Source organism: Malaya genurostris, chromosome 1 (genome assembly GCF_030247185.1).
Source record: "Malaya genurostris strain Urasoe2022 chromosome 1, Malgen_1.1, whole genome shotgun sequence".
Taxonomy (NCBI): Eukaryota; Metazoa; Arthropoda; class Insecta; order Diptera; family Culicidae; genus Malaya; species Malaya genurostris.
In genome coordinates, this window is record NC_080570.1 from 12975801 (window position 1) to 12994675 (window position 18875).

Sequence of the window (18875 nt, forward strand, 5' to 3'; positions counted from 1 at the left end):
GCTTTTCAGTCGATGGAAGGCTGGTTTTTTTTCTTGTCGAAGTAAATTTCCCCTGCTTGTCCGGCACATCCGAACCACTGTATGGCACTGTATATTTTGTAGGAAAAAAAATCTCAAAATTAATTGGTAAAGTTGTACAGAAACCCTCGGAAGTTCACTGTGTCTGTTTTCTGGAGGTATTTTCATCGGTTTTAAGAAAAACGTGATTGTTTTTACTGTTTCGAATTGTTTGATATGATCAAATCTTCACGCGCATAAGCCTGGCTCAGGACAAATGGTTTCTAGTAATACACCGATATCGTGAAGTATTCTTTTGTTTTTTTTCTCTTGTATCAGCGTACAGCTAAAATAATTGTACTGCTTTCCATTCAACTAGCTAATATTTCAATGCTACAGGCTAACAATTTATTATAACCATTTTGCTTGCTGTTTCATAGCTTATAAATCTAAAACTAAAATATTAATCGCCCTTATTCTGAAACCCCCCCCCCCCCCCCCCCGCTTTTTACATTGTCAATATAGTGGATGAGGCGCCTTTTCGCATTTTGGACACCCCCCTCTCCCCTTGAAACCCCCCCCATGGATGATTCCTGCGCACGGGCCTGGCTTAAACCAAAACTCATTACAACTAAAGCGCTTCAACAACATTGAAAAGCCCCATTAGGTTTTTTATCGTGACGACACAAATGAACAAGTATTCATCCTTGACAGTTCAGCGGTACTGTTTACAAACAAGCTTAAACAAAAATCGAAGAGCACATCTAAAACAATCATCTTTACACTTTGCAACTGAGTTACTTTTATTTAATAAATATCAAAACCGAACCGTATTCAATCGTGAACAAATGTTTTAAAACTTTATTAGGCGATACGGACCGTAAATGATCTGATCCAATTTGTCAATAAACAAACAAAAGAAATTTCTGTTTACAAACAGTACTGCTGGACTGTCAAAAAGTGTTCATCCGATTGAGGTTAGCAGTGACGGTAAAAAACCTAATTGGTTTGTGTGGTTTCGTTTGCCAGTCTCTGCATTGAGTCTCCCCGTTTTCTGTTTTTATTTTCTTTTTAATTTTTACCACTCAGGATGGCTTGAATTTCGGCATTGGTTTTGCCCTTGGTTTCCGGTACCTTGACGAACACGTAAACCGTGCACAGCATCATCCAGAAACCAAAGAACCAGAACGTCCAATCCGACCCAATGTAGTCCTGCATCGTTCCGAAGGTTTTCGTGACTAGAAACACCAGCGACCAGTTGAACATGACCGCCAGGGCAGATGCAAGTCCTTTGACATCCGGTGCGCACAATTCACCCATCATCATCCACGGTATCGGACCGAAGCCAAGCGAAAAACTGACGATGAACAGTACGACCGAAGCCAACGGAAGCCATCCGATGTTGGAAACATCTGCCTTGTCGTTTTGCAGCTTGAAGTACACCCCCAGAACAATCAAACATGAACCCATGATGAAACTGCTTTGCAACAGTAGAATCCGACGTCCGGCCTTATCAATCAACACCGACGAAACAAAGGTCATCAAAACCTGCACCACACCGACCACGATACCACAAATGGCCGGGTCCATCGTACTGCCGGCAGATTTGAATATCGGTACCGTGTAGAAGATAACCGCGTTGATACCGGAGAACTGCTGGAAGAACATCAGCAACAATGCAATGAACAGTGCATTCCGGTTGGTGACCTTAGTGAACAGGTCCGACACTTTGGCTTCGCCCTTAACCGCATCCAGATCGGACTGGATAGCTTCCACTGCGCTTTGAGTATTGCAGTTTGATCCCCAGAACCACTTGAGTGCAACGGCGGCATCGCTGCGGCGTCCCTGAAATTAACAATCGAACAATCAGTCACAACCGATAATGATTCAAGGATAACTGTACGTACCTGCTTCACCAGGTAGGTCGGACTTTCCGGCACGACCAGCATTGCCACAATCAACAGCACCGGGAAGATAGCACATAGGACACTAAGCGTTGTCCAGGTAACATACGGTCCGATGGCGTACACGAACAGAATACCGACCGTCAGGAACAGTTGGAAGAAAGCCCCCAAGGCGCCACGGATGGCCGTTTCGGCAATCTCCGATATGAACATAGGGGCGACAACGCAGGAAGCTCCAGTAGCCAAACCTACCCAAAATAGAGAACCAAACATCAGTATCAACTTGTAAACGTATTAGGAGGGGGTTCAGTGGCTTATCTTACCTATCAGGAATCGACCGGCATATAGCATTCCTGCACCGCTGGCAAAAATGATCAAAAACCAGCTGGCAAGGTAGGGTAGGGCAAGCGACATGGTGGTGTATTTGCGACCAATTTTCTCCGCCAGATACCCGGCCGGGAGGGCACCACAGAAGGCACCGACCGCAAGGAACGATCCTACCCATGATCCTGAAAAGAAAAATTTAAAAAAAATTATATAAACAATGAACATTTGTTTGTTTATCTAGTGATTAGATAAAGAAAGAATTGGCCTTGACAGAGGGGAAAAAAACACTTCTCGGTAAGAGGCTAACTGATTGAGACATCAATGGGTAGCACTTCAACACAAATCACGTTTTACTACTCTCGCCGGGAGCACCCGTATCGCGAAAATTGCCTTGATTGAGTGCGCGGAGCAAGCCACGGTAAGCTCGTCATCAAGTACCCGCGGTGGCATTTGACAGCAAAGTTATTTGTTTGTTGTGTGATAACAACCCAGTAGGCGTGGAGTTGTTACCTGATTACTGCATGGATGATATTTTCTGCATGCGTCGAAATGAAAAAAAAATGGACTAAAATAGAACAGTTGTTAACATCTTTGATAGTTTTAACAAGTTTAATGACGAGTTTTTCGGTTGAAAATGGCGGATTACTATCGCCGAAATTTAAATGTCATGTTTTTCTTCTGTTTCTTATGTCACTCAAAATCCAAAAACAGGACCGATTGCATTCTTTCACTGAATCCTGTTGGTACTTTTACATTTCTTTAGAAAATTTATTTTAATAACTATTCAGCACTGTTTGCGAAGAATTGTGGTTCACATTTCTTCGTTGTTGCTGAGATTTATAGTCGGTTCTTCGTCTGCTTCAGAGATACCAGGTAAAAAATCAATCCGGAAAAAATGTCCGCAGACTTTAATTTCTCTATAAAGTATGATACACAAGACTGGCTTGGCGAGCAAAAAAAAACGCTACTCTGACTAATTGAAAAGTTAGTAAATTTTGACGAAAGTCTACGAAAAACTCGATTTTCCACTCTTCAACAAAAAAACGTCTGCAGCACTTCATAAGAAATCTGGCATCTCTGGTCTTCGCTGGCACTGTTCAAGGTATTTCAGTCACAGCAAATATCAACAATGCCGCCACCAAAGGGCCTAACTGCAACTGACAGTTTCTCTTTAGTTTTCTCTACGTTTTCTCTTCCGACGCGAACCCGACCCGTAACCGATTAAAAAATAAAAAGCTTTAACCGTACCTGATCCGAACCCAAAAAAAGTCCCGAAATACGACAAATTTTTTAACCCGAACCCGTTGAAAATGAAAAAAATGGCACCCGTACCCGTAGTTGCTAGGATACTCGTTTCGCCCTTTGCTAACTAATTTCTATGACTAGTTTCGGAAGGGAATATCTATACCACAAAAAGTATAACTTACTGAAGGGATTGTCATCTTAGAAAGTGATCATAAACAAACAACAAGGTAAGTATTTTGAAATTAAAATCCTTTAATCTTTTATAAGTTATTTTTAGGAGTATGAAAATATTTTATTATGGTTATGCTACAGGAGGTTAGCCTTATTGTGTGCTTAGGGCCAATTTCAATTTTCTTTGCATAGCGGTTCATGTTGAACTACTAGATGGCATATCAGTTCAACAGAAACTGTTATGCACTGACGAACAGACGACCAAGTGTAATGAAATTCAAACCGTAAAAAAATCTTCTTTGTTTACTCTTTCACAAATAATTCTTCGCGCGTGCATATTTTGTTGGAAACTTAATTTGTATTACAAGTTCTAACTCAATAACGTCCTGAAAAAACTTCAATAAATAAATCAAAAGAATCAACGCTTTTAGCTGCAGACGTCCATCGAAACCGTATATAATAAAATCAATATTGAATAAAATAAGTTTTTGCTATATTTAATATTTAAGCAACCCAAAAGAGAATTGTCTAAGAGGTGCGGGAAGAATATGATTGCAAAGCAAAGCTGTATACAATAAAATATTTCTTTCAGAATATACAAGAATTTTTTTTGTTTGGCAAGCATTTTGTAGTTTCGAACTGTGAAGTGATGTATCCGCAACTTCGAACGATCATGAGCCCAATAATTTATTCGGAGAAGTTGCTGTTCTAACTTCAACATCGGACAATATTGTTCATTCAAAACATTCAACTGAAAATATTATGAATATTTTCGGCCACAATACAAGGGGAAATACGATAGTCGTACTCCTCCATGACAGTTTTGGCAAAGTCTAGTCATGATTTATAAGCTAAATTTTATTTGTGTATGCACGTTTTTATATACGGTTTGCAGACAAGTTTGTCCCAATTTGTGGCAAAACTTTTTGAAACGCTTCCGGGATCGGTTGAGTCTCGATCGGAAACCGGTGTCTGGTGGCAAACGGCTACAATTTTCAAATCCTAGAGGAATGCAGTATTTAGGCTTATTAAGCGAAGGTTAAATCGTTGTATTCTTTTGTTCAAAAAGTAGAGGAAGCAGCAGGATATAGGTCGTTGAAGCCAATAAAAACACTAAGCAGTAAAGTAGGAACCTGGTTCGGTAAACAAGAGCGTGCAAACTATACACAGTTCGAAAAATCTTGTGATTTTACATCTCATAAGATGCACATAAATGGACCATCATATTTCACACAAATTTATATTCAAGAATATGTAAAATTGCGTGATTTGAAAATTACATGGCTTGAAATCGAGTTAAATAAAAAATAAAAAAATCGATAGTAACAGCGCGACTGGAACCGAAAAACATTAGATCACAAAGCCACGCCAGTTAATCGATTGAGCCACAGAAGCACATATCTGCTTAATGAAATATTGATACATATAGACGCATACGGCGGAACTTAGTAGCCGAGTGCAGATTACACTCGGGACCTGTAAAATTGTATACGAATGGAATATTGTTAGTTATGAATTGTATCGTTTGTAGAATTCGCTCTTATTCTGAATAACACGGTTCGTTTATTTGATCGTATTTCACTCGTATTCCTAATAACGTTAGCAAAATCAAAGGTAACTAGGATTCGACCGAACCATATTCGATCGAAAAACCAATACGACGTTATGCAGAATAAGGGCGATTATGTTAGCTGTGAAATTCATAATTCTTCTTCTGTGTACGACAAATTACGGACAAGATTTAACTGCGTGGTTAAAGTTGCTGGAACAACTGACAAAGTAGACTTCAATGTCTTGTGTTTTATACCGGAATACAACGTGGGAAGCTTGACAATAATTTCAGAGCCAAAACAGTCAAAATTCCCGAAAATGTACATGGTTAAGAAGGCTATTTGTAGTTGTGGTTTAAAGAGCAAACTACTGGGTGGCCTAATCAACAAATTCACGTCAACGAGTGTTGGAAAAATCAGCACATGAATTTTGTGGTACTCTGGTCTGATTTTGTATCGAGCCAAGTATACAGAAAACAACATCATTTTAACAAAGTTGTACTGCAATCTTATAAATACCGCAGAGTTGAGGCATTGTGAAGCGAAGGCTTGGAAAATAAGACAAAGCAAGAAAAAAAACGATATCAAATTCCAATCATTCGAGAATTTCTAGATATGACTACCGTCAATTGATAACGCTGGCGATGTAAAGATAAAAACACCTGTGCATGCAAATTTCTTCCAACGACTAATTGAATTTGCTCGTCTGAATTACGGTTTAACGCACGCGTCGTCGACTTCACTGGACGCCAGACGCATACCAACCGGTCTGGTTCGCAATTTTTTATTATCTTTACAATTCAATTCCCAGTTCCCGCTCCGACGGGACGCAGGCACTGATCATAAACATTTGCCTGTCCGACCGACAGTTCATAAATTTAATCGCTTTGCTACCACACAGGGTGCACTACAAAGCATCGAACAACTGCCGTAACAGGGAAAGACGGAAACCACTGAAAGAACTATGCTAATATTAGCATTTTACAGTCAGTAGAACAGTGGGTAGAATGGACTTTATTTCCTCATGTTTGAATCACAATTTTATCTGATCAGAAATGCGGAATTAGAATATGAGGAAAAGCTATCGAACGGTTTCCGTAACTAGCAAGAAGACGAAAAAAGCCGCGGATACCCTAGTTAGTCATTTAAACACTCGAACATCGGTTGCATCGCGGAAATAATCTTTGTTACACAGAGAGGATTAAAAGAAGTTTCACCAGCTGGAATCGCTACCCGACGGACAAAAGATGAGTGGATATCATCACCGAATCAAATATTTACTCAACGGCTCATCAGCAGGCACAACTAAAACATTTGCCAGTTTTATGAATGTTTGTTGTGCTAACGGAGATTTTATTGGCAGCGAAACCACACCGTTTAAAAATGAAACGGTTTTCAAATTTGTACCTTATATGTTCACTAATGTTACTGCCTTCCTAGTTACTTCTAATTCACTCATCAAATCCAACTTAACAGTGCATCAAGTCGCAGTTTCAAAATTAAGCAATAGAAGTGTCACTCAGATAGGAATCTCACATTTTATAGACATGAATATTATATAAAGAAAACCTTGATATAAAATAAACAAACATACTTTTTCCAAGGTAACAAGCATGCTTCGATTTGGTAGCGAATATACATTTGATAATAGCTGTACCTTACGGTACCGCTGTGATGAAACGGAAAGAAAATCAGCTACCGAGGTTTGAACAGCTGAGATCGGTAATCCAATTTAATGTCGTTTTCGTTTTTAAATTGCACTACACCGGTGTAGCGAAAGCTGCACCTAAACCGTTCGTTTTTACCAATTGCACTACACCAGTGCTACACTTTTTCTGCACCGATACCACTGGTGTAGCACTCATCAAAAGTTTGGTGTAGCTCTGTGCAATGGAATCGTTAATTGTAGTCAATGGTTACTGTTTATGTTTTCGTCATTTTTGTTCGTTTATTCATGCCTCAGTGTAGCACTGCACCGGTGTAGTGCAAATTAAAAACGAAAACGCCATAAGTGTGTAGTGTAAATAAACCATTAATCTGTACACTAAAGAGTCAAAAACGAAACGCAAAGATGAAACAAACGACTTTGGTTAAAAAGACACGTTAAGTCAACCCGTCTAGAAAAACTAAATAAATCCGACGAACCTTTTGAGAAGCGACATCTTGAAGTATTTCATCTAATGTCGACTTTGAAACGATCGTAAATATCCGATCGGTTATATCAGACTAATGCATTTCACACAATCTTCAAGTAGATCCGGTTCGTTTATTTGATTTACGTGACTATAAACATAAAATTCATTCATCACGAACATCGCCCTCCGAGGCCTTCGAATGTCGGTTCTACTGATAATTCCCGTATGAGAAAAATATATCGAATGATTTTTATGACAGATTATTTTTTAATTGTTTTCTCAGCCAAGCTTAGAATCGTTGACGCAAAATTATTAGTTAAATGAATTGACCTGATATTTGTTCATGATTCTTCTGATTACACTTTCTAAGAGTCCAAGAATCCGAGAGTTCGACAGTTCAATGGTCCAAAATCCAGAGAGTCCATGAGTACAAGAGTCCAACGAGTCAAAAGTTCCACAGTCTAAAAGATCAAGAATGACTGCTGAGTCCTAGTCCAGAGTTTAAAAAACCAAGAACCTTACAGTGTAAGACTACAAAAGACCATGTGTCTAAATGCCCAAGAGTCCAAAAATTCTTGCGTTCCAAAGTTCAAGAGTGCAATAGTCTAAGAGTCAGAGGGACTCAGAATCCAAGAGTTTAAGAGTTCAAAAGAACTAGAGTTTAAGAGTCCAAGAACATCTAAAAAATTCAGAGACCAAGATAGACTGTTGAGGTTCAAGTCTAGAGTCCAAGGATCCAAGAGTGTATCTCAAAGTCCACGAAACCAAAAAGCCCAAGGATCTAAGATATACAACTCCAAATTCAATCCAAAGGGTTCAATAGCCCAACAGTCAGGGGGTCTGCGTTTCTAAGAACTCAAAAGTACAAGAGAGCTTAAAAGGTTTAAAAGTCCACGAACCTAATAGACCAAGAGAGCAAGAAGTACTTTTGGAATTTAAGCTTAGAGTCCTATATTCCAAGAGTCCTAGAGTCTAAGAGTGCAAAGTTTAACGTTCAAAGGTTCAACGGCTCAAAATTTCAAGGGTTCAAAAGTCTATGAGATCAAAAATCGAAGAATGCCAAAGTCCAAGGGTTCTAGAGCCCAAAAATTCAAGGGCTCAACATTTTAAAAGTTTAAGTATCTACCAGAGTGCAAGAGTCAAACAATCCAAAAGTACACGAGTCTAGGAATTCTAATAGCCGAAGGTCGTAGAGTTCAAGTGTTCAACACTTCAAGAGTCCTAAGTCCTAAGACCAATAATTCCATAATAGAACAATCTAAGAGTTCAACCTGAAAAGTGTAATGAGTCCATCAGTCTGAAAGTCCAAACGTCCAAGAGCAAAAGTATCCAGGAGCCTAGAAATAAACGTAGCCCAAGAATCCAAGAGTTACAAAACAGAGTATCTGAATAGCCCAGGGTCAATGTTCAAGTTCCTAAGTCTAAGAGATCAGTAGTTCAAAAATTCAAGGGTTCAAGAGTTGCAAAGTTCAAGATTTCAAGAGTCCAAGGGTCGAAGATTTTAAAATTAGGAGTCCAAGATTCCATGAATCTTCGAACCCAATAGTCCAAGAATCCATAAGTCCTAGAAACCATAAGCCATAGAGTCCAAAAGTTTAAGAGTCTATGAGTCCAACAGGTCAAAAACAATATTACCAGATCAGAGTTAAAAACGGCGGTCTTTAAACATTGGAAACACACAGAAGGAATTGTGACACAGGTTTTAAACCGGGTCATGACAAAATGCGTGACTAATTCTGACATAGGGTGAGCGGTAGTTACATTTGTAGCAATTTAGCGTGACATATTTTGTTCAAGATGCCCGTTAAAAGTAAAGTTATGATTCACTTTTTACAACACCCGGTCTAACTCAGATACTCCGACAGCTTGTAACCATCGTAAGTAAGTAGATTAAATTTATAATTCAATGATACCGAATTTTCATACAATTGGAAGTTATTAAAAATTGATTTGTGTACTCATTTAAAATGGATTACCGATCTTGAATTGAAAAGCTAAAATTTTGTTTCATTACACCGATTATCCGACTATCAACCATTCGAGTAAAGACTACCCAAATTCGGTTCAATTTTGTTTTTGTGTAACTGAATACCGGACCGAAATTATTTGGCATCATCACCGCTTGAAACTGGTTCCAGACCACCAGAACCAGAAAAGAAAGTTCTAACAAAATTGATCAATCGTTTTAAATTAAAAAACCAGCGGCAACCGGTTTTATTTTGACTGTCCGATTTAACCTTCCAAGTGTCATAAATCGGTGCCGCTGACAAAGCCTACTGGTGGTATTGGCTGTGGCTGCCGACGACGGGGCTAATTGACTTGCGGCTGAGATTTAATGAGGTTCAATTAACCTTCTCCGAGACCCCACCGCTTCTACAATTACTCGGCGGGGTTGGGGACACTATGCGATAGAGATGCTGTGACCACAGGCTATTGACTTCTGGTTAGCTGTCACCGTAAATGATAAATATTTCTGTTCATGTTGTCACGCAGAAAGTAAACAAACTTTGTTGAATGAATCCAGTCGCATGGCAACGCATTTTGTTTAGTGAAATCACGGTAGCAATCCGATGCGCGGTGAAGATTTGTGCGGGCTTACAATGAAATATCGATTGTTTAGGTTATGTTGTGATGAATGCAAACCCTTTGAATGGAAAGAGTTTTATTTCAGAAAGTTCAAAGAATGTTTATGATGGTGTTTTGGATATTTGTATAGAATTTTTATTACGACCTAAATGCAAATGACAGATTCTCTTTGTTTACTCTCAGTTATTAAAGTATATTCCTGTGCTTTTCGACAATTTCTTCAGTGAAGATTGAAAGTGGTAGTTTTAGTTTACTCCGCTGTTAAAAAATAAAAAAGAAATTCTGTAGTAATTGTTTATTGACTCTTGAAGAAGCGGTTTTTCGTTCACGACGCTTGTTTTGAAGATACCTTCGTCGGGATCCGATCACATATAAAAGTGTATTGATCTTCATGGATCCTTCCTGATCTATCTATTTTCTCATCTTTTGCCAGATTTCGTAGATTTCACCAGATTTTCAAATTTCGATCTTTTGTCAGATATCGTAGATTTCACCAGTCTATCAAATTTTCTGCATATGATATGTCAGATTTCTCTGTTTTATTTGAATTAATTCGGAACAAATGGTTAAAAATGAACAAATAAGTAGAAAACAATGAAAGTTAATGCCTGTAAAGACTACTCTAAACTGTGATCATATTCAAAACACCGACGAGCATCTTTCACTTTAAGCTCTTTTCGTTATCTAGTCCGGTTTCCTTCGATTTGGCGCTTCTAAATATGCTTTAAAAATGCGTACTCCTCTGTCTTTTCAATTTATTTTTTCTCACAATTCGTGGAATAGTAAAATAGTTCCATTTTCGGAATAAACTCTGACAGGAGCGAAAAATTTTCCCATCCGACATTTTAGCGTAGCCTACTCATTCTTCTATACAGCTATGTTCTGTTTTAAAAAGTCAAGGTCTTCTGATTAAAAGTCCTACAAAAATTCAAGTCAAGGCCTTCTGATTATAACTCCTACAGAAATTCATACAGAACTAAACCTGCCAAAAAATTAGTGAGCCATACAAGTGAAAATCGTGTTCAAATTAGAGATGGGCGATTCGCTCTTGAGCTGTTCTAGTGAATCGAATCATAAAAGCGAGCTAACTGCTCAAATTTTTTTTCTAAAATCGTGGCTCACCAGCTTACTCATTCGCTACTCAGTTTACTGTATTATGAAGAAGAGAACGTGCTACGAGCTGAAAGAATCTTCGGAGCGAGTTCTAAACGAAAAGAAATGTGTTCAATAACTTTTGTTAATTATTCCAAACGTGCATCTTTTTCTCAACGGATTTAATGAGACATTGTCAGTAGGAAAGATATGGCATAATTTGATTTAATAATTATGATTCACACATTTCTGTTAGTATGACAATTGTAAAAAAAAAAAAAGTCAGCTATTATGGCATCAAATAATAATGAAAAAGCTTGCAAGTGCTCATATGCGATTGCCGAATTCAAGTTATTCACTTTCTCTGTTACTTGAAGGGCTCAATTTTGCTATCCTTGTAACGCTATTTAGAAAATCTATCATCATTTTATAAATACATCATCGATCCAACAGGAGTATTGAGATTATCCCTCCAGAAACGGCAACAAATCGCCTGGGCAGAGAACCAATAATCGGCAGATAATTCGTGCCCATTGTTGAATCCTCGATAGCTAATCAATGAAGCCATATAAATCAAAATTTTAGAGCGGCTCTTAGCAGCAAGGCTCTAAACACGCTCGTGCCAGATTATATATCACTTGACAGAAGCATGCTCCGGTTATCGGACCCCTGTTGGTCCTCGTAACGATTTGGTAACAATTGGTAGGGTGTCTTAAATTCTACCTAAGATATAGTACCCGATAGAGGATGAATGATCGGTTTTATTGCGTCAGCGATAACATTGTTATTTGAATTAGTCCTCTGAAAAGTCCAATTTTGGCACTAGAAGTTTTTATCCCTTTTTTGTTTTGCACTACAAAAACTGGATCTGATTTTTCTGCGAGACTTATGGCGTTTTCGTTTTTAATTTGCACTACACCGGTGCAGTGCTACACTGAGGCATGAATAAACGAACAAAAATGACGAAAACATAAACAGTAACCATTGACTACAATTAACGATTCCATTGCACAGAGCTACACCAAACTTTTGATGAGTGCTACACCAGTGGTATCGGTGCAGAAACAGTGTAGCACTGGTGTAGTGCAATTGGTAAAAACGAACGGTTTAGGTGCAGCTTTCGCTACACCGGTGTAGTGCAATTTAAAAACGAAAACGACATTACCTTGATCAGCAGTGAGGTAAAAGCCATCGGTGGTACCGTTTACATCAACGGTGACGTTGGTTTGTTCAAGCTGTGGCAACACTGGGGACGTCCAGCCTAGAGCTGTTCCGGCACTGACAGCCGCAAGGGACACTGAAACGACGAAAGAACAAGTTGACACAACATGTTTCCGGGGTGAGTATTCGAAGCTTGCGACTTACCGCCAACACCGGCCACAAACTGCATAAGCTTGCTGTTGGAAGCCTGTCCCTCCGGTGGATCATACAGCATGGGGTTCGTGACCCCCGGACCATTGTTGCTCATGTTGCAGGGAAGTCTGAAAAGAAAAGAAAAAAATCCGTTTTCGGTTAGCTATAGCTAACTGTAATTAACCTAATTGGATGAAATGGGCGGTTCCGGTCGTAGAGCGGTGACCTTGAAGTGAGTGAAGTATGTTTAACTTCCTTGAATATCCATTAGTAAGCGTTTCTATGTAATCTCTAGAACCGAACGCGTAGTAGGCCGATGCCGGCAAAACGTCGTCGCCAAGTACACACCTACCGATAGTGAACACGTCATTCATTCAAGAAAGTAGGCAGACAAAAAAAAACCGGCAAAAACTTGCACATTTGTCGTCACGCCACTAGCAAATTCCTGCGCCTTACGTTTAGATATAGAAATGCATCGTCAGTCACTGACGTTACGATGGGGAGACGGACTGGTAAGTGAAAATTTGGCAACGATACATCGAAAAAGGGAAAAGTCACACACGCTGCACAGAAATAGCAGCAGAGTCTTGTATGCAAACAATCACGCTATTTATAAAAAAAAATTTGCTAATTCCGAATGAATTCGAAAATACTTGCACTGCTCTGTCTCGCTAGCGAAACAGTCTGTCAGTGATTCGCCTGCCCTTGCGACAATGTGACGGTTTTACATTATTACAAAATCAAACTACCTCGACACTAAGTCAGCGGTCAAAACAAATTATGCAAATTTACTTGATTCCGCGGATAATTTTACCGTCACGGTGTGCAATTTCGGTTTGCGTCAGTGTCAATTATCTGTCATGTTCGGATTTATTCCGAATATTTCGGAAGCGATTTAGAGGTTACATATTTTTAAACAGTGCTGTGATTAGTTTGAACAATTCCTACTCTATTATCCAAGAGATTTATTCTCCTACTTTTCGTCTTCCAATTTTCATTATAAAACAGTTAATGTTAAACTGCTAGTGAAACTTAATAATTGAACCTCTGAATCATACTTCACCAATAGCCAAGTCTTCGTTCTGCAGGAATTAAACAAGCTGAACTTAATCTGCGTGCTCACGAGTTTGCCAGCTAATCAGTGGGCGCACATAAATCAAAAATCGTTCCATTCAATGACATCTCGATCGGAGTCCATCGAAAAGGGACAATCTAGACCCGTGTTGGTTCCCATGAAGTAAAAACGTGCTCGACGACGCAGTCGGAACGGCTAGGGGAATTCTGACGCAACACTTATCGTTCGGGCACGTTTTGGAATGCTGGAGTAAGCTGTTATCAATTGACGATTTCGACTCGTTTGTCGAAATCGAAAGTTGATTAACCTTTTTTTAGGTTTCCAATAGATTAAAATGTTTGACTCTATTAGTTTTGATATGCAGATGAGAACTCCTAGACATAATCAGTGTGCTATATGAGGGCTATATCTTCCAGTTGTATAGGGTGTCAATGCTCTAACAATCGAACAGTAGGCTAGATTGAAAATGTTACCAAGCGACACACGCCTTTCTGATCCAGTTCGTTGAATCAACGCAGTAATTTGACACATAGAAAAATCAAGCCCATTTGATTCAAACTTTCTACACGGAGAGGAAATAATGCGCAACGGTTGAGTTTTTTTTTTTAAATCTACTTTTGACTTTTTTTAGATGTCGCCTTTCATTAGCGCTTTTGATTGTTGTCAGAAAACAAAGAGCAAAACCACCCAACGCATGAAGTCAAAATTAGGTTAACCAAATTCAACCTGAAGTTGAATGGAAATGGAAAAAAAAAATATGGACCACTTTTGATAATTTTTTCGTTGACCCTAAACACCGGAGTCGCCTAACGAAGACATGCAACGGCAACGGAAGATCGGTGATGTATAGGAAACTATGGATTCCGAACTCACGGGAAAACCAGTGCACGATTAAAAGCTCTTTCAAGGACAAATTTTAAAACAAACTTCATTTGGGTTTCGAAAATATCGTACACTTTCTTTAGGCACTTACTAAAGGGTGGATAATCTCTAAGTTTTGTACTGTATGCACAAAAAATATTGCAAAAAATAATAAATTACGGGTAGTTCTAACGATTTTTTTTTTGTTAATATAGTGACAATTCTTTTTTTATTTAACCAATGTCCTATGAATAGTCAGCAAAAATCAGTAAGAAAAACCTTTCTTAAACCACTTAGTGGTGTAATGATGCCTTTCGCATATTACTTATATTTTCAAAAATAGCACTAAAAGATTCTGTCAAGATTATTTTTTCAAACTTGAATAAAATCAAAAACTTTCTTTGGTATAAACTACCATCACCTTTGCAATTTGTAAACATGTCAAGTAAATATACGCTATACAAAATTGAACAAAACACACTGTGTGCTAGGCAGTGGCGTTTTCTTCTTCCGGACCAGCACGTACCGATTTTGCATCATTTTGTATGACAGTTCGAAAGCTTTGATACTCATTGCCCTATAATTTCGAAACCGGAAGTCGGATCTGGATGAAATTGCACAGTATCTTTCAAGACACTGAGAGATTTAGTTTGTGATCATGATTTGTGAAAATCCGTTTAACTGTTGCTGTGAAATCGAAGTGATGATCCGTTTTTGGAGCATTTCTTCACTATTAACGGTGCTTTCGGAAGCGGAAACCGGGGACAAGCAGTAGGACTTTTTTTTAAGAATTTCAAGACCTTTTATTTGCATCTTATTTTGTGAAAATCAGTTTGTCGAGCTGAGTCGAATAGTATATGACATTCGGCCCTCCGGACCTAGGCTCTAAAGTCGGTTTTCACAGCGATTGTCTAGCCTTTCTATATGAAAAAGTCAATAAAGGCGGTTGGGTAATGTCAGAGACATAACCGGATAAAGAATCTGAATTCTGAAACCGAATTTTGAAGCCGAGTGCCAGGACCGAATTCTGGACCTGGATTTAGAAAATAAACTCGAGAACTGAACTCGACAATCTAAGATTCTGGAACTGAATTCTTAACTAGACCATGGAAACTGAATTCTAGATGTAAATTGTTGTGTTCTGGAACTGAATTCGAGGCCACGATTTTGATTCGCTCTGAACTCTGGACCTAGTAAATTCTGGTCTGTAGTTGAATTTTAGTTACATAATTTCGGTTCAGAATTCAGTTTTCGAATTCGGATCCAAAATTCTGCTCTAGAATTCAGATCCGGAATATAGTTAAAAATCTTCAGAGTATAGTACCTGAACTTGTGGAACTGAATTTTGGAATCAAATTCTAGACCTGCATTCTAAAACTGAACTCTGAATCTGGATTCTGGAGCGCATTTTAGAACTGAATCCAGGTAATAAACAACTAAATTTTAGATCTGAGCTTTGGTCCTGAATCTCGGTCTGAAGTTTCAGACTTTCAGTACTCAGTTCCAGAATTCTGAACCTGGATTCTGAAACTGAATTCTAAATCGTAATTCCGTTCAGGAGTTGTGCTCTGTGTTCTGGTATGAACCTCCATTTTAGTTCCTTAATTCAGATCCAAGTCCACAAATTCATTTCCGAAATTCAGTTCCAGAGTCCAGGTCTAGATTAAAGATCCTGAATTTCGGAAATTCGGTTTCAGTTCCCGAACTCTGACCTTGGATTCTAGAACTGAATTCTGGTGAAGGATTCCGGAACTGAGTTTTGGGAGTGATTTTGGTAAAGAAAAGAAAAACTGGATTTTGAAATAAGACATATTCACGTCAAAAATATTTCACAGAATGCATTCTTTTTCATATACTGAAAAATCCTACATGTAGTTGATGGAATACGCTCAGAAAAAAAAGAAAAATAGTGGAATTAAAAGGAAGAATTTTCGGAGCTTTGTTTTTGCCTTTTCACCAAATCAGACCATATGAAAATAGATTTATTTTATTCGAAGGAAATGAAAATAACGGAGCATGATTTTCATTCTCAGTCCTGCTCGTATATTGTAAGAATGGGATCCGTGTTCAGTTGACAACACAAGCGGCTTAAAGTACGTAACTTCAAGATCGTGTTCTTTCATTCGTTTTCCCACTCATTCAATGCAAATTTGTCCGTTTCGGACTTCGCTGTCTTCCATGGAAAAACCCTTTGAGCCTTCCTATCGCCACGAATCGATTGCTCTGAGCTCTTACAGCTGTTACAATTAGATATTCATCGTCGTAATCTTCGCACCAATTGCTTTTTTTGCGGATTCCCCGCGCTAGAACTAATTACGGTTTCAATGATCCCTTTGCTAGCATGTACCGCGTGTTCAATCACTGTTTCGGTGCTTTTGACTACCGTCTATGACGTAATGTTATTAAGAAACTGTTTCTGAGATAGCTGTCTAATTAGATTTTGTTAGCTTCAGTCTAATTAATAATAGTATAATTTTAGTCTAATTAGTATTAATATTATTGAATTAAGTATAAGAAAAATGTGTCATTTGGATGATTGTAATCTGTTGATGCAAAAGATTAGGAGGTTTTATGCCTGTTGAAGAACAAGCTTGACAGAAACTAACTCCAGCGGGCTTTTCTCTGTTCCTAAATAAACAAATCCGTTTTCGGTTTCGAGCGAACAACGTATAATGAGCAGTATGCAGCTATGGGACATTTTATTTGAAAATACGGGACAATTTATGGCTCTCCTCAGAACAAAAGACAAAAAGTGATTTGCTCGTATTTCCCAGAGTTGCTCCAAAATCGAAGCAACATCAATAAGGACTTACAAATTTAAATACGCATTAGAATCATTGTTGTCCAGATCTCTTTGAAAGAAGCGAGGCTGCTACACGATTTGCGACAAGCTCAAATTCTTATCAAATCGATAATCTAACGGAATAAAAACCGAGTCATCACTTAGCCTACATTGCCAGCAGAAATAGGTGACTGTAAAACAAAAACAGCGCCAAATAAATGAACAATGACATCGAAAAACCGACAAAAAAAATATGATAAAAGATCGCAGATTACAATGATTTAAGCGTAAAGACCAACGGAAAGGTATTTAACAGATAACCAGGAATGGTTGAATGTGGAAATGCGACGCAGCAAACCAAATAGCCAAGTAACCACAAGTATGAAAACAATCAAAACAAAAAAAGCTCTGTTATGGCATAAGACACTTAGGCTTCACAGAAAACGAAAATCAGTCTGACAAACCACGCAAACGTTTTTTTTTTTGTCAGCTGGACAATTCTATAGCAGGCGCAAGAATACCACTGCCACCAACAGTTTTAGTTGACAAATGATCAAATCAAATTGCGCTTACTAAAGTATGCTAAAAACTATACGTAGGCAGAGCGCATCCATCTCATCGTACGTTGCAATTGGATACCTCACACGTGTAACAACGGCGACCTACGTAACTCACAAAAACGTTTGCAACTAAAATTTCGCTTTCAACTTGATATGCTCAATTCTTACTCATTTCCACAAAAGTATTGCTGTTATCAAACAAGCGATGAATTTGAATGACGAAGAAAGTTATTTCTGGTTCTACTCTGTCACTACAAGATATACTTCTTTCTGCGTCATCCCGGCGATCTCACTTGGACTTGGATAACAATCGCATCCCTGCGTCTGTTGTTTACTGATTGCTTTCACACAAACAGAAAAACTGCTGTCAGCTGTCAGTTCCAATCAAACGAATTCAGTAAAATCAGCTGATCCAAATCGTCCTACAAAACGTTTCGTTCCCCGTTGATTGGTGTTATATTATTGTTTCCAGGGCGTTGCTATGCATTCGACCGTCCGCTCTCACCCCGGGATAGGAATATCTGTAGCGAAATGTAAACACGGCGGCGTCGCTTGGTAGCATCAACAAATAAAACTGTTATGTAAATTCAGGAGGCCTTTTTTGCACCAAGAATAATTAGTTTCAGCATCTCAGCGTCAACCAACGGCTAAGAGGTTATCACTGTCATTACAAATTATGATTGTCCCAACAGCAGCTCGCCTGATCAAGATCATGTAAATATTAGTTGTACATTATAATGTTCTCAGCTTTGACAGCTTCCGAACTCTATCAGCTTTGGTGCGCTTCAATTCTATTCCGTTGTAATAGTTATGTTCGGGTGCACAAAACCGAGCCACCACTGTAATAACCCTTGTTGTTTCCAGTTTGGCGCCGAGCTTTTCAAACACTGACCGTGTCCTGTTATCAGATGCTATTTACCCAATAAAAACTTTGAGCAGCTTATCAAAACTATCGACGCCCGCGTTATCTCCTTCGAGCTAGAGAAGAACCATTGATTGCATCCCCATTGAAGAAGGAAAGTGTCAAACAATGCCTCAAGTGCCATGTGCGACCTGTTGCAACTCACGTGTTTCGAATGGTTCATGGTTACCAAACGAACACAAACACACACCGCCTACTGACTTTCGTTGCTGGGAGACGACCGAGGAGAGGTCGCGGGTAACTTTCGGCAAAAAACCAGAGCGGACAACGTCACTGACCCAAATGTCGTCACTGACTACCGGGGAAGAGAGTTTT

General features: G+C 38.8%; 1 protein-coding gene across 4 annotated transcripts in view; it reads right to left on the bottom strand.

Moving 5' to 3' along the window:
* Positions 1 to 558: 558 nt before the first annotated feature.
* LOC131432877 (facilitated trehalose transporter Tret1) overlaps positions 559 to 18875 on the bottom strand; it is a 49942-nt gene continuing 31625 nt past the window's right edge. For all 4 annotated transcript variants that reach the window (XM_058599447.1, XM_058599464.1, XM_058599456.1 and 1 more), the window contains exons 2-6: positions 12373 to 12488; positions 12173 to 12304; positions 2225 to 2410; positions 1905 to 2149; positions 559 to 1842 (exon numbers count right to left, since the gene is read on the bottom strand). In XM_058599447.1, coding sequence (XP_058455430.1) covers positions 1069 to 1842; positions 1905 to 2149; positions 2225 to 2410; positions 12173 to 12304; positions 12373 to 12475 — 1440 coding nt within the window. In that variant the 5' untranslated portion in view covers positions 12476 to 12488 and the 3' untranslated portion in view covers positions 559 to 1068. The remainder of the gene's footprint in view (positions 1843 to 1904; positions 2150 to 2224; positions 2411 to 12172; positions 12305 to 12372; positions 12489 to 18875) is intronic.